This window comes from Oncorhynchus tshawytscha, linkage group LG30, assembly GCF_018296145.1.
Source record: "Oncorhynchus tshawytscha isolate Ot180627B linkage group LG30, Otsh_v2.0, whole genome shotgun sequence".
NCBI lineage: Eukaryota > Metazoa > Chordata > Actinopteri > Salmoniformes > Salmonidae > Oncorhynchus > Oncorhynchus tshawytscha.
Genome location: NC_056458.1, coordinates 25,550,054 through 25,563,029, shown reverse-complemented (window position 1 = coordinate 25,563,029; position 12,976 = coordinate 25,550,054). Strand labels below are relative to the sequence as shown.

At 44.3% G+C, this 12,976-nt stretch overlaps 1 protein-coding gene across 7 annotated transcripts in view; it reads right to left on the bottom strand.

Moving 5' to 3' along the window:
- LOC112228518 (inactive serine/threonine-protein kinase TEX14) overlaps positions 1 to 12,837 on the bottom strand; it is a 34,266-nt gene extending 21,429 nt beyond the window's left edge. For 2 of the 7 annotated variants that reach the window (XM_042309409.1, XM_042309408.1), the window contains exons 1-12: positions 12,142 to 12,834; positions 2,697 to 2,811; positions 2,392 to 2,557; positions 2,170 to 2,315; positions 1,998 to 2,076; positions 1,633 to 1,766; positions 1,405 to 1,518; positions 1,158 to 1,281; positions 882 to 1,060; positions 582 to 730; positions 317 to 507; positions 43 to 154 (exon numbers count right to left, since the gene is read on the bottom strand). In XM_042309409.1, the coding sequence (XP_042165343.1) occupies positions 43 to 154; positions 317 to 507; positions 582 to 730; positions 882 to 1,060; positions 1,158 to 1,281; positions 1,405 to 1,518; positions 1,633 to 1,766; positions 1,998 to 2,076; positions 2,170 to 2,315; positions 2,392 to 2,557; positions 2,697 to 2,811; positions 12,142 to 12,268 (1,636 nt within the window). In that variant the 5' untranslated portion in view covers positions 12,269 to 12,834. Of the gene's footprint in view, positions 1 to 42; positions 155 to 316; positions 508 to 581; positions 731 to 881; positions 1,061 to 1,157; positions 1,282 to 1,404; positions 1,519 to 1,632; positions 1,767 to 1,997; positions 2,077 to 2,169; positions 2,316 to 2,391; positions 2,558 to 2,696; positions 2,812 to 12,141 lie in introns of all 7 variants that reach the window. The other 5 variants (XM_024393906.2, XM_042309406.1, XM_042309407.1 and 2 more) reach the window with 5 other exon arrangements.
- Positions 12,838 to 12,976: the final 139 nt, after the last annotated feature.

Here is a 12,976-nt window from a genome sequence, read left to right as displayed (position 1 = left end):
TTGTTCAGGGTGTTTTGTATGTGCTCTGTTCACCACCAGCACCTGCAGGCTCCTTGACTGGGGCGGACTCTGGACTCCAGCCTGCAGGCCTGAGCCCTCCTCCTACGTCTGTGTACAGCCCACTCCTCCTCCTTCCCCCTACTTGGGACAGCTCCTACCACACACACACACACACACACACACACACACACACACACACACACACACCAGGATCACCACAGAGAGGTCATAATAACAAATCCATGTGAGGCTGCCGCCACTATTACGACACCAACCATTGCTTATGTTGGCGGAGTGCCTAGGCTGCAGTCTATACCTTCATGTCTTGGCGCAGTGTATAGCGCAAGTCCTGCAGGCTGTGTGTGCGGTCCTCGGGGCGGGGCTGCAGGCCCACCCTGACCAGGGCGTAGTAAGGCTGGGGCACACTGGAATCTGTAGCCAGGGCCTGGCCCGACTCTACAGTCTGCCTGATCCAACGAGGGTCCACCGGGCCCCACGGCACTGTGTCTACGGTAGAACACACACACCAAGGTCACACAAATATTCACACTGCTGCAGTGGACAACAGACGGAGTAGCTACCTGTATAGAGCTCCTGGATGATGGCACACAGGCTGTAGAGGTCAGCCTTCCCTGTGCAGGGTCTCCGTCTGATCACCTCAGGGGCGGCCCAGTTGTACAGGCCTGGGGGCAGGGGCAGGTGAGCAGAGGGTCTGCGGTGACTATTGTCACTGGGAGAAGAACAGGACATACAGACCAATACTCATTACTTACCACCCTTATGGAATAATGTTCAGTATTTCATTGCAGGCGCATGGACTACAACAAAATTTGTTTAGGAAAAAGAAAGACCTAGTAGTGTAAGTTTCCTTTTTTTCCTACCTGGGCACCATGAAGCCGAGACCGGAGAGTTTGGCCACGCCAGGGTGTGTGAGGAGGATGCTGTGGGAGGAAAGCGCTCGCAACACCAGGGCCCGACCGTGCAGGTAGAGCAGAGCCTCACACACCTGCAGCACCACCAACAGCATGGTCTCAGCACGCAGCACTGGAAACTCAGCACGCTGGTGAGGTGCACAAAACATTTGATAAATTGAATAAATGTGTAAGTACAAAACACATGTAAATGCTGAAAGTGTGTGTATGTGTGGTGGGGATTACCCTCTGGTGCAGCAAGTTGTGCAGAGAGCCCACGTGGACCCGCTCAAACACCAGACGGACCCTCATCAGGTCACTGGACATGCTCACTGCCATCAGCTGCAGCAGGTATGGATGGAACAGCTGGCTACAAACAGACAGTCACACAGCAGTTACTGGGTTATGTATCATTTGGAGAAACATTTGAGAACTCAACGCAGCAGTCATTTAAGTTGTTTAAAGAGTTCAAAGAGTGTCATCGTCTTCTCACTTGCAGTACTCCAGCTCAATGAGCATCAGGTCAAGGTAGGCCTCTTGGCTGCCTCCTTGTGGAGAGATGGACTGCAGCTCCTTCACAGTGATCCTGCAGCCCTTCCAGCTGTAACTGACAAATGGAACAACCAGTTTAGAGGAAAAAACATCTAAATCGGTAACTTCTTATTTGATGCAATCCCATAGGAGTTATATAAGACGTGGTTCCAGTCCTCAGTAGTCTTACTTGGTCATGGTAATGAAGGCGCCACAGGAGAAGGAGAGGAGGGGTTCGTCGTCCGCCTGCCCCAACTCACTGTCCCCAATCACAGGCAGGGAGGCCAGAAGGCCCAACGCATATCCCGGTTTATCTATACACAACTGAGCCCAGCAAGAAAACAGTCACTCACTCTCATCCAGAAACAAAATACTGCCATTCCAAAATATATACCACACTATATGCAATTTAGCAGATGCTTTTATCCAAATAAACTCATACTTACATACATACACACATATAGTATAATGATATCGGGAAAAATCCTAATAAGACGTGGGCACATGATGCAACTTATTTTGGTTTTCATCAACTTCACCATTTTAGGCAAATACCTTTCCAAAGCCAAAACATTGAACTGTGTCACAGGCAGAGGACTTGGTAATCTTTCTGTTGAGGTGCAGGTCAGAACCACTGCAACATGGGAGAAATGTTAACATATAGATTTTAAGAAAACAAACCCCCCAAAAATGGGCAGTATTAATGTAGGATCCCCCGGCTACTCACCCGGACTTGAGGAGCTCCAGTAGAGAGGGGGAGCGCAGCAGAGTCTTGGAAGAGGTGGAGGTGGGGGTCCGGCGCAGCTCCCTGGGCTGGGGGGACTGAGACAGGCTGTGCATGTGGTTCACACAGCTCTTCAGGAACTTAAGCATCTTGATGACAGAGAGGGAGTGAGAGATTAGTAGTGTATACAGTATGTATCTGATCATTGTATCTGTGAGCACCAACCCTGGCGCTGTGCTCCTGAGCCCCAGCCTCGGCCCAGTCTTGGGGGCTCCTGCCTTTGTGGTCGTGGAGCCTTAGGTCCCCCCCTGCGTCTAGCAGGCCGCTCAGCAGCCAGGGGTTACAGGCGAACACAGCAGCGTGGACAGGGGTGCTCCTGTCCTCACAGCGACTACACAGGAAAATAGGTCACTCACAGTATGGTGTCACAAAACATGCTGCACTAAAAGGCTTACACATCTTCAAAGTATTTATTTTATGTCTAAAAAGAGAGGAGACATGAGAGTGTGTGAATGACTTGTCAATCTTACTGGTTGGGGTCAGCTCCAAATTGCAGAAGCAGCTCAGTAACACATGCCAGGCCCAGGAGAGATGCACAAAACAGAGGTGTCTGGCCCAAGTGATTGACACAGTCCACATCCACACCTATAGCACAGCATCAGAACAGCTTTCAATTGATTCACTTCATAAGGTAGCCATTTAAGTCATAACTGTCAAGCTCACTGGGTAGGTGCTAGTAGGTAGTGATCATATGAACCAGAATCTGGCTTTACAGGAGAAGTCAGAGGGGTTGGGTTAAATGCGGAAGACATTTCAGTTGTACAACTGACTAGGCATCCCCTTTCCGCAGACATTGAACTCGTCATTTACCAGCTTAATAATGTCAGGATACATTCGTTACTCACAAATGATGAAGTTATGTGTAGCAACTATCATAATTTACTGCCATCACAGCCAGTATGTACTTCCAAAAAAGTTCTAAATAAGAATGTACAATCCACTGAAAAAAAATGCCTATAGTGCACCTCCAATGTAAATCGCTCACATCATTGATCCCGGATAGCACTAACCTTACTGCCATGCACAGGTCGGAACTATACAACACATCAATACATTGAACGTGCCAGAGGCATTTTTTTATGTTTCATGTAACTTTTTGTAATAGTATTTTTTTAAAACAGCACTCACACATACCTGTGTATGTATGTGTATATATTACACCATTTTCCTCTTCCCGCTCGGCGCTTCTCTCACCCCATCCCCGCATCTCTCAATACATACATTTTAAACAAACTTACAAACAGAAATTAAACAAAAAAGCTCAGTTTAAACCAAGAAGTTAGGTTCCACACATGGAACGTACAGTGTAGTTCTGAAATACATAGATCCCCACCATTCTAAGAGAATCCTTCCAGCATAATAGCTGATACCTCAGGTTCTAGGTAATTTAGATAAGGTTCCCATACTTTGTAGAACTGGTCTGTTTTAGAATGCAATGTACATGTCAGATTCCAGAGGCACCCATTCAAATAGTATCTTATGCCAATCTTTAATATAAGGAACCTTATCACTAATCCACTGTAAAAGGATGTTTTTCCTCGCTGCGGAGGTAAGGATGTTGTAAAGCCTCCTCTTACCCACAGAAGTAACATGCCTACTAGGGAGACCCAACAGTAAAGAAACTGGGTCCAATTCTAGATCAACCCCTAGGATCTTTTCAATTTCTTGCAGAACACCAGATTAGTACCTTTGTATTTTGGTACATGACCATAAACAATGTGTTAGGGTGCCTGTATCAGTTTTGCATTTAAGACACTGAGGAGAAGAGGAAGTGGGGCTAAAAGCATGTCTGCGATTTGGGGATATATGCAATCTGTGTATTAATCTTAATTGGATTGCTCTAGTACGATTACATATAGATATTGTTTTGCATAATCTCCAAATGTCCTCCCACATCTCTTCGTCAATAGTAACAGACAATTCTTTCTCCCACACTTGTTTCACCCTCTGTGTTGACTGCAGAAAAGGACCTTAAAGCATCATAAAACAGACATGTTCCTTTGTGGGGAAAAAAGCATTCTTTCAATGACAGACATATCAGGGTTACCAATTAAGGTGGTGCTCTTCATAATATAATGTCTTACTTGTAGGAAGCGGAAAAGGTCCTGCTTTGGGAGTCGATATTTCTCGACCATCTGCTCAAATGACAATAAAATCTTATCAGCAAATAAGTCATTTAGCCTGCGTATGCCCTTATTAAGCCAAAAGTTAAAGCCAGCATCCAGCAATCCTGGACTAAAATCTGGGTTGTTAAGAATTGGGGTAAGAGCAGAGGTTAGTTTGGACTTTCCCAGGAAGCATTGAACTGACCTCCATACTTTAAGTGTGTTAAGTGTAATGGGATTATTGCAGTGATCTTCTACAGACTTGAAACTTCTGAAAAATAAATGATCCTGTAAGGGGTATTTTGAAAGAGAAGTCTCAATGTCTAACCAAATAGAGGAGCCATCATTTGTGATCCAGTCAGAAATATAACATAGGTGGGCACACCACTAATAGAACCTGATATTGGGCAGCCCATAGAACTTGGCAGCTGCAATATTGGCATCTTATGTCTTGGCTTGCGTTTACTCCATATAAAAGGAACTTAGGCATCCATTTACATCCTTTATTACCTTATTGGAGAGTAATACTGGGATCATTTGGATTGGGTAAAGTAGTCTAGGTAAAATGTTCATTTTCAAGAGGGATATCCTACCCAACCAAGAAAATCAGGAGAGAGTTCCAGCGCTCCAGATCCTGTCTTATTGTATCAAACGAGGGAACAAAATTGGCTCTGTACATTTGCTGGAATTTAGGAGTTACAAATATACCCAGATACATGAAACCTGAGGGAGACCATTTAAAAAGGGAAGGGGGGGAGAAGTATTAGGTACAGAGTGTAGGTTACCAAGTGGCATAGACTCTGATTTAGTTAAGTTAATCTTGTAGCCTGAGAATTCGCTGAATAATTCAATAATATTAATAAGAGATGTAATTGAAGTCTCAGAACTAGAGATGAATATCAGGACATCATCAACATACAAGCTTATTTTATGGTGAACATCACCAAATAGGAGAGGGGACAAAGGACAGCCCTGTCTGGTACCTCTGTATATAGAGAAGCTATTTGACCTTAGCCCATTAGTAAGGACAGCAGCCTGAGGATCATCATATAAAACTTTCACCCATTTTATAAAGTTGTCCCCTAGACCAAATTTATTTAGAGCCAAGAATAGGTAAGACCACTCCACACGATCAAATGCTTTCTCAACATCTAGAGAGAGCACAAGACCATCCATAGCACTTTGTTGGTAGGCTTGAATTACATTAAGAAGCCGCCTGACATTGTTGCATGACTTACGGCCCCTAATGAAGCCAGTTTGGTCTCCTTTCACAATTAATGGCAGTGAGTCCTCTAATCTTGTGGCTAGAATTTTAGAAAGCAATTTTCTATCCACATTCAGAAGGGAAATTGGTCTGTACGAGGAACAAGACTGGACATTTTCCCTTTTTGAGAATAAGTGATATGTTGGCTTCTCTCAGCGTTTGAGGGAGCTGGTCATTTGAACATGAGTGGTTAAACATATCACGCAATGGCTCAAGGATCAAGCCATGGAACTCTTTATAGAACTCACTACAAAACCCGTCTGGTCCTGGGGCCTTACCATTTTGCAGATTCTTAATTGCGAACATTATCTCTTCCTCTGTAATAGGTGCATTAAGGAGAGGCCTCTGTTCTTCGGAGATAGTAGGGAGCTCAATCTTAGAAAATAAGTTCTCCATTAATTTGGGTGCATCATTTGGCAGTTCTGAGGCATAAAGGTTTGCATAAAATTTCTTAAGTCGTTTATCAATTTATTTTCATATAAATTATTGCCATCAGATTCGGTAATAGTAGCAATTGACTCAAGAGTCAGCTCTCTTTTTAGCTAGGTATGCAAAGTACTTTCCTGGCTTATCGCAATGTTCATATAGCTTTTGCCTGACAAATCTCATTTTCTTTTCAGCGTCCTGTGTTAGGAGAGAGTCCAACGTTGATCTAAGGACTGATATTTTCTTTAATAGGGCAGGAGTGGGAGTTTTAATATAGTCCTTCTCTTTAGTTCCTAATTCACCCTGTAACGGTTTTTGCTTTTCACGCTTTTTCTGTCTCTTAGTGGCTGTGTATGACATAATCACACCCCTGGCGTACGCTTTACAGGTTTCCCAAAGGAGCGAGGGGTTATCTGTTGATTGAGAGTTAAGAGAAAAATACTTTCAACTCTGTAATAAAATATGATGTGAATGTATGGTCTTTAAGAATGGTTGTATTCAACCTCCAATGTCTTGACCGATTGAATGCCCCGTTGAGTTATGTCCAGGATCACCTCAGCATGATCTGATATGACTATGCTTCCTATCCTAGCGGATAAAACAGACTGCAAAGACATCCTGGGCATAAAAAAGTAATCTATTCTAGTCTGACATCCATGAGGTACAGAGAAAAAAGTGAACTCTGTTGGAGGGATGAAAAGTTCTCCAGACATCCGCATACCCCAGATCATCACAAATAGCTTTAAGTGACTTAGCTTGAGGAGAGAGTGAAGCTATACTGCTGGGAAACCTATCAATAAGGGGGTTCAACAAACAATTAAAATCTCCTCGAACCACTGCAGTGTCTGAGTTTAATTCTGAAAAGTCTAGAAATACCTTAGTGAGGAAATCAGGGGGGTGGGCAGGGGGGGGGAAGTAAAACATGTAAAGATCCAAAAGGGGGTTTTCCCACAAGCTAACATGCAGGGGATTTCAACTTTCCAATGTAGACTCTTAAGTCCGCATTGCCACTCAATAGCCTCATCCTTTATATACATATGGAAATGAAAATCAATAGAAGATTGAGGCTCTTCCACCTAAAACCAAGCCTGGGCACCAATATGGATTCACACACATCTCAGCCTGAGCTATAGCGGCAGTTACTTTAGCAAGAAAAATAATAAAGATACGAATATTACTGAACCGGAGTAGGTGAGAACTCATACCACTGTTTCATGATCAGATTCAACTAAAAATAAAAAAAGTTATCCAATGCTGCGGAGGTGCAGCTTAAAGTTATTTACCCGAGAGAGTCAATAAACGCAGCAGCCTCTTCAGCAGGTGTGTAGAGTTTTTTTAGGCGATCCGTTGGCCATAACCTTCAATGTGGCCGGGTACAGCAGTGCGTAGTCCATCTTCATTCTCGAGTCGAGCCTTCGCCTCATCAAATGCTTTGAGTCTTCGTACAACCGCTGTGGAATAATCATTGAAGAATGAGACCTTTGGACCTTTACGTTGACTACCATCGGAGCCGATTTTTCTAGCCGCATCCATGACGCGCTGCTTGTCGGTGAAGTTGTGGAACTGGCCGTGGGCGCTGGTTGGGACCGGGTATCGGTGCTTGAGAGCAATGGGCTCTGTCCAGCTTCACACGACCAGCCTTAGTGTCCATTTGTAGGTAGCCAGGGATCCATTCCTCAAAAAAAATTACTGAGCGTGTCCCTTCAGAATTTTCCGGGAGTCCCACAACACGAGTATTGCATCGGCGTCCTCGATTATCCAAGTCGTCAATGTGCTCCGCCATTTCGCGCACCTGTTTCTCAAGTGCATTTATCTTAGTGTCCATAGAAGTAATTGAAGTTTCCACTGTAGCAATTCTTCCTTCCGCCTCATCAACACGTTTCACAACCCTCTGTAGTTCAGCTGAATGGCCTGCTATTGCTTCCAAGACCGTTCTTATCTTAACATCGATCACTTTAGTAATGTTATCATTCATCTTTTGATCACCAGGTCCATTGTGCCTGGATCCGCAATGGTATTAGCTTCACTAACGTTAGCTAGCTCCTCCTGCACATCTTCAGGGGTGGTGGTTTTGGTCGGGTTCTTAGTAGTTCTGTTGGGCATGTTGTCTGAGATTTGAGAAATAGCCGTCAAGACTCATTGTAGGATAACGTATTTAGCCAATTCTACCACTTTTTCAAGCTAGGAGATTAATGTGAAAATATAAATTTACAAATGCCACGGGAGCTCGCTGAAACAGTGTTCTCTCTATGGCGCCATTTTGTTCCCCGTAACCTTTTATTTAAACCTTTTTTGGAAGTACACATCGGCCGTGACGGCAGTAAATGACAATAGTTGCTAATTGAATGTCCATATTTTGTGAGAAATAAACATATATGGACATTATTAAGCTTTAAAAATTGCTGAATGGCAAATTGAAGGCTGCTTCCTGGGCTTACTTTTTTATTTATTTAACCAGGTAGGCCAGTTGTGAACAAGTTCTCATTTACAACTGCACCCTGGCCAAGATAAAGCAAAGCAGTGAGGCAAAAACAGAGTTACACATGGGATAAACAAACGTACAGTCAATAACACAATAGAAAAATATATGTACAGTGTGTGCAAGTGTAGAAGAGTAGGGAAGTAAGGCAATAAATAGGCCATAGTGGCAACATAATTGCAATGGGTTGATAGGTGTGCAGATGATGATGTGCAAGTAGAGATACTGGGGTGCAAAAGATGAAAAAAAAAAATATGGGATGAGGTAGTTGGGTGTGCTATTTACAGATATATCCTTCCTGTTTGGCCCTGTCAGGGGGTGTCCTCGGATGGGGCCACAGTGTCTCCTGACCCCTCCTGTCTCAGCCTCCAGTATTTATGCGGCAGTAGTTTGTGTCGGGGGGCTAGGGTCAGTTTGTTATATCTGGTGTACTTCTCCTGTCCTATTCGGTGTCCTGTGTGAATTTAAGTGTGCTCTCTCTAATTCTCTCTCGGACGAGGAGGACCTGAGCCCTAGGACCATGCCTCAGGAATACCTGACATGATGACTCCTTGCTGTCCCCAGTCCACCTGGCCGTGCTGCTGCTCCAGTTTCAACTTATTAGGGGTTCTGCCTTATTATTATTGGACCATGCTGGTCAGTTATGAACATTTGAACATCTTGGCCATGTTCTGTTATAATCTCCACCCGGCACAGCCAGAAGAGGACTGGCCACCCCACATAGCCTGGTTCCTCTCTAGGTTTCTTCCTAGGTTTTGGCCTTTCTAGGGAGTTTTTCCTAGCCACCGTGCTTCTACACCTGCATTGCTTGCTGTTTGGGGTTTTAGGCTGGGTTTCTGTACAGCACTTTGAGATATCAGCTGATGTACGAAGGGCTATATAAATAAATTTGATTTGATTTTGATTTACAGACAGGCTGTGTACAGGTAGTGATCAGTAAGCTGCTCAGACAGCTGATGCTTAAAGTTAGTGAGGGAGATATAAGTCTCCAGTTTCAGTGATTTTTGCAATTCGTTCCAGTCATTGGCAGCAGAGAACTGGAAGAAAAGGCAGCCAAAGGAGGTGTTGGCTTTGGGGATGACCAGTGAAATATACCTGCTGGAGCGTGTGCTACAGGTGGGTGTTGCTATGGTGACCAGTGAGTTGAGATAAGGTGGGGCTTTACCTAGCAGAGACTTATAGATGACCTGGATGGCACTGTGATAGCAAATTGGATGTAGTCTGAGTAGACTGTTGGAGGCAATTTTGTAAATGCCATCGCCGAATCCAATGATCGGTAGGATAGTCAGTTTTATGAGGGTATGTTTAGCAGCATGAGTGAAGGAGGCTTTGTTGGGAGATAGAAAGCCGATTCTAGATTTATTTTGGGATTGGAGATGCTTAATGTGAGTCTGGAAGGAGGGTTTACAGTCTAACCAGACACCTAGGTATTTGTAGTTATCCACATATTCTACGTCAGAACCGTCCAGAGTAGTGATGCTTTTCAGGCAGGCAGCAATCGGTTGAAGAGCATGCACTTAGTTTTACTTGCATTTAAGAGCAGTTGGAGGCCACAGAAGGAGTGTTGTATGGCATTGAAGCTTGTCTGGAGGTTTGTTAACAGTGTCCAAGGAAGGGCCAGATGTGTACAGAATGGTGTCCTCTGCGTAGAGGTGGATCAGAGAATCACCAGCAGCAAGAGCGACATCATTGATATACACAGAGAAAAGAGTCGGCCCGAGAATTGAAGCCTGTGGCACCCCCATAGAGACTGCCAGAGGGCCGGACAACAGGCCCTCTGATTTGACACACTGAACTTTATCTGAGAAGTAGTTGGTGAACCAGGCGAGGCAGTCATTTGAGAAACCAAGGCTATTGAGTCTGCCGATAAGAATGTGGTGATTGACAGTCGAAAGCCTTGGCCAGGTCGATGAAGACTGCTGAACAGTACTGTCTTTTATCGACGGCGGCTATGATATTGTTTAGGACCTTGAGCGTGGCTGAGGTGCACCCATGGTGCACCCATGACCAGCTCGGAAACCAGATTGCATAGTGGAGAAGGTACGGTGGGATTCGAAATGGTCAGTGAGCTGTTAGTTAACTTGGCTTTCGAAGATTTTAGAAAGGCAGGGCAGGATGGATATAAACTCAGCAAAAAAAAGAAACGTCCTCTCACTGTCAACTGCATTTATTTTCAGCAAACTTAACATGTGTAAATATTTGTATGAACACAATAAGATTCAACAACTACGACATAAACAGAAGAAGTTCCACAGACATGTGGGACGGCAAGTGGCCTAGTGGTTAGTGTTGGACTACTAACCTAAAGGTTCTGCCCCTGAACAAGGCAGTTAACCCACTGTTCCTAGGCCGTCAACAGCCTTGAAAATAAGAATGCCATTGAACAAGCATGGGAAACCGTGTTTAAACCCTTTACAGTGAAGTTATTTGGATTTTTACTTATTATCTTTGAAAGACAGGGTCCTGAAAAAGGGACGTTTCTTTTTTTTGCTGAGTTTAGGTCTATAACAGTTTGGGGCTAGAGTGTCACCCCCTTTGAAGAGGGGGATGACCGCGGCAGCTTTCTAATCTTTGGGGATCTCAAACGATACGAAAGAGGTTGAACAGGCTAGTAATAGGGGTTGCAGCAATTGCGGTGGGTAATTTTAGAAAGAGAGGGTCCAGATTGTCTAGTCCAACTGATTTGTAGGGATCCAGATTTTGCAGCTCTTTCAGAACATCAGCTATCTGGATTTGGGTGAAGGAGAAGCGGGGGGGGCTTGGCAAGTTGTTGCGGGGGTGCAAAGCTGTTGGTCGGGGTAGCCAGTAGAAAAGCATGGCCAGCCATAGAAAAATGCTTATTTGTAATTCTCGATTATCTATTTATCGGTGGTGACAGTGTTTCCTAGCCTCAGTGCAGTGGGCAGCTGGGAGGAGGTACTGTTATTCTCCATGGACTTTACAGTATCCCAAACCTTTTGGAATTAGTGCCAATTTCTGGTTGAAAAAGCCAGCCTTAGCTTTCCTAACTGACTGTGTATATTGGTTCCTGACTTCCCTGAAAAGTTGTATATTGCGGGGGCTATTCGATGCGAATGCAGTACGCCACAGGATGTTTTTGTGCTGGTCAAGGGCGGTCAAGTGTGGGGTGAACTGTTCTTAGTTCTACATTTTTTGAATGGGACATTCTTATTTAAGATGGTGAGGAAAGCACTTTTAAAGAGCAACTAGGCATCCTCTACTGACGGAAGGAGGTCAATATCCTTCCAGGATACCAGGGCCAGGTCGATTAGAAAGGCCTGCTCGCTGAAGTGATTTCAGGAGCGTTTGACAGTGATGAGGGGTGGTCGTTTGACCGTGGACCCATTACGGACGCAGGCAATGCCGCAGTGATCGCTGAGATCCTGGTTGAAGACAGCAGAGATGTATTTAGAGGGCAGGTTGGGCAGGATGATATCTATGAGGGTGCCCGTGTTTACGGATTTGGGAGTGTACCTGGTAGGTTCTTAGATCATTTGTGCTTAAAGGATATTCGCCATGTCAACGTCTCCTAACTAAAGCCAGATTCTGATTCACGGATCATCCATATAATGTTACAGTCTATGGTAGGGGTGAAAAATGTTTACTCATGCAACATTACTGTTGTGTTATAGTTGTTTTACCTTTCTTGAGCAGCTTCTCCATCTTGTGCAGATTTTTCTCCAGGGTGTACCTATGCAACTGAGCAGGTAGACCTCCATTCTTCACGATCCCCAATCGCACTGGGCAGGGAACAGGCAAAGCAGCCATCCTGCTCCATTCACTGCCACGGAGTTCCAACTACCAACGGGGGTCGCTGCAGTAAAAACTGCCGAATGTCAGTTAGTTGGCTAGCAAGCTAGCTAACACATTAGCTGTCTAGCTAGCTAATTAACGACCAATGTCAACCAGTTAGCCAACTACGAGTTCGTCGATATATTTACTAGTTGAAATTGTTAAGTTTAAGGTGTTTAGTATGAAATTAATATAAACTTAATTAGTGAAAAGTACTTGTTTACCGAATTCGTAGTAACTAGTTAGCTGATCATCAGACTATACGCGAGCGTCGAATCTCTCACAGTAAATTAGGCATCACGAGCCGACCAACTAAAAATCATTTAGGGAACACAAATATTGTTAACGTTACGGAGCTTGTGTGCTAAAGTGGAAATGTCATAATAGAAAAGTAGATCACAAGCATATGACACGTATCTTAGTTTAGCTACCACAAGAGCCTTGCATGTTTACATATGGTGGTCCTTAGTGCCAAGAAGACAAAAACCTAAACGTGCACTGAGTTTGGGAAACAGGGTTTCCCAAACTCAGTGCACGTTTAGGTTTTTGACCCTGTTTCCCAAACTCAGTGCACGTTTAGGTTTTTGACCCTGTTTCCCAAACTCAGTGCACGTTTAGGTTTTTGTCATATTACGACATAGCTGATTCAAATAACCAACTAATCATCTAGTTTTGATCATTTGA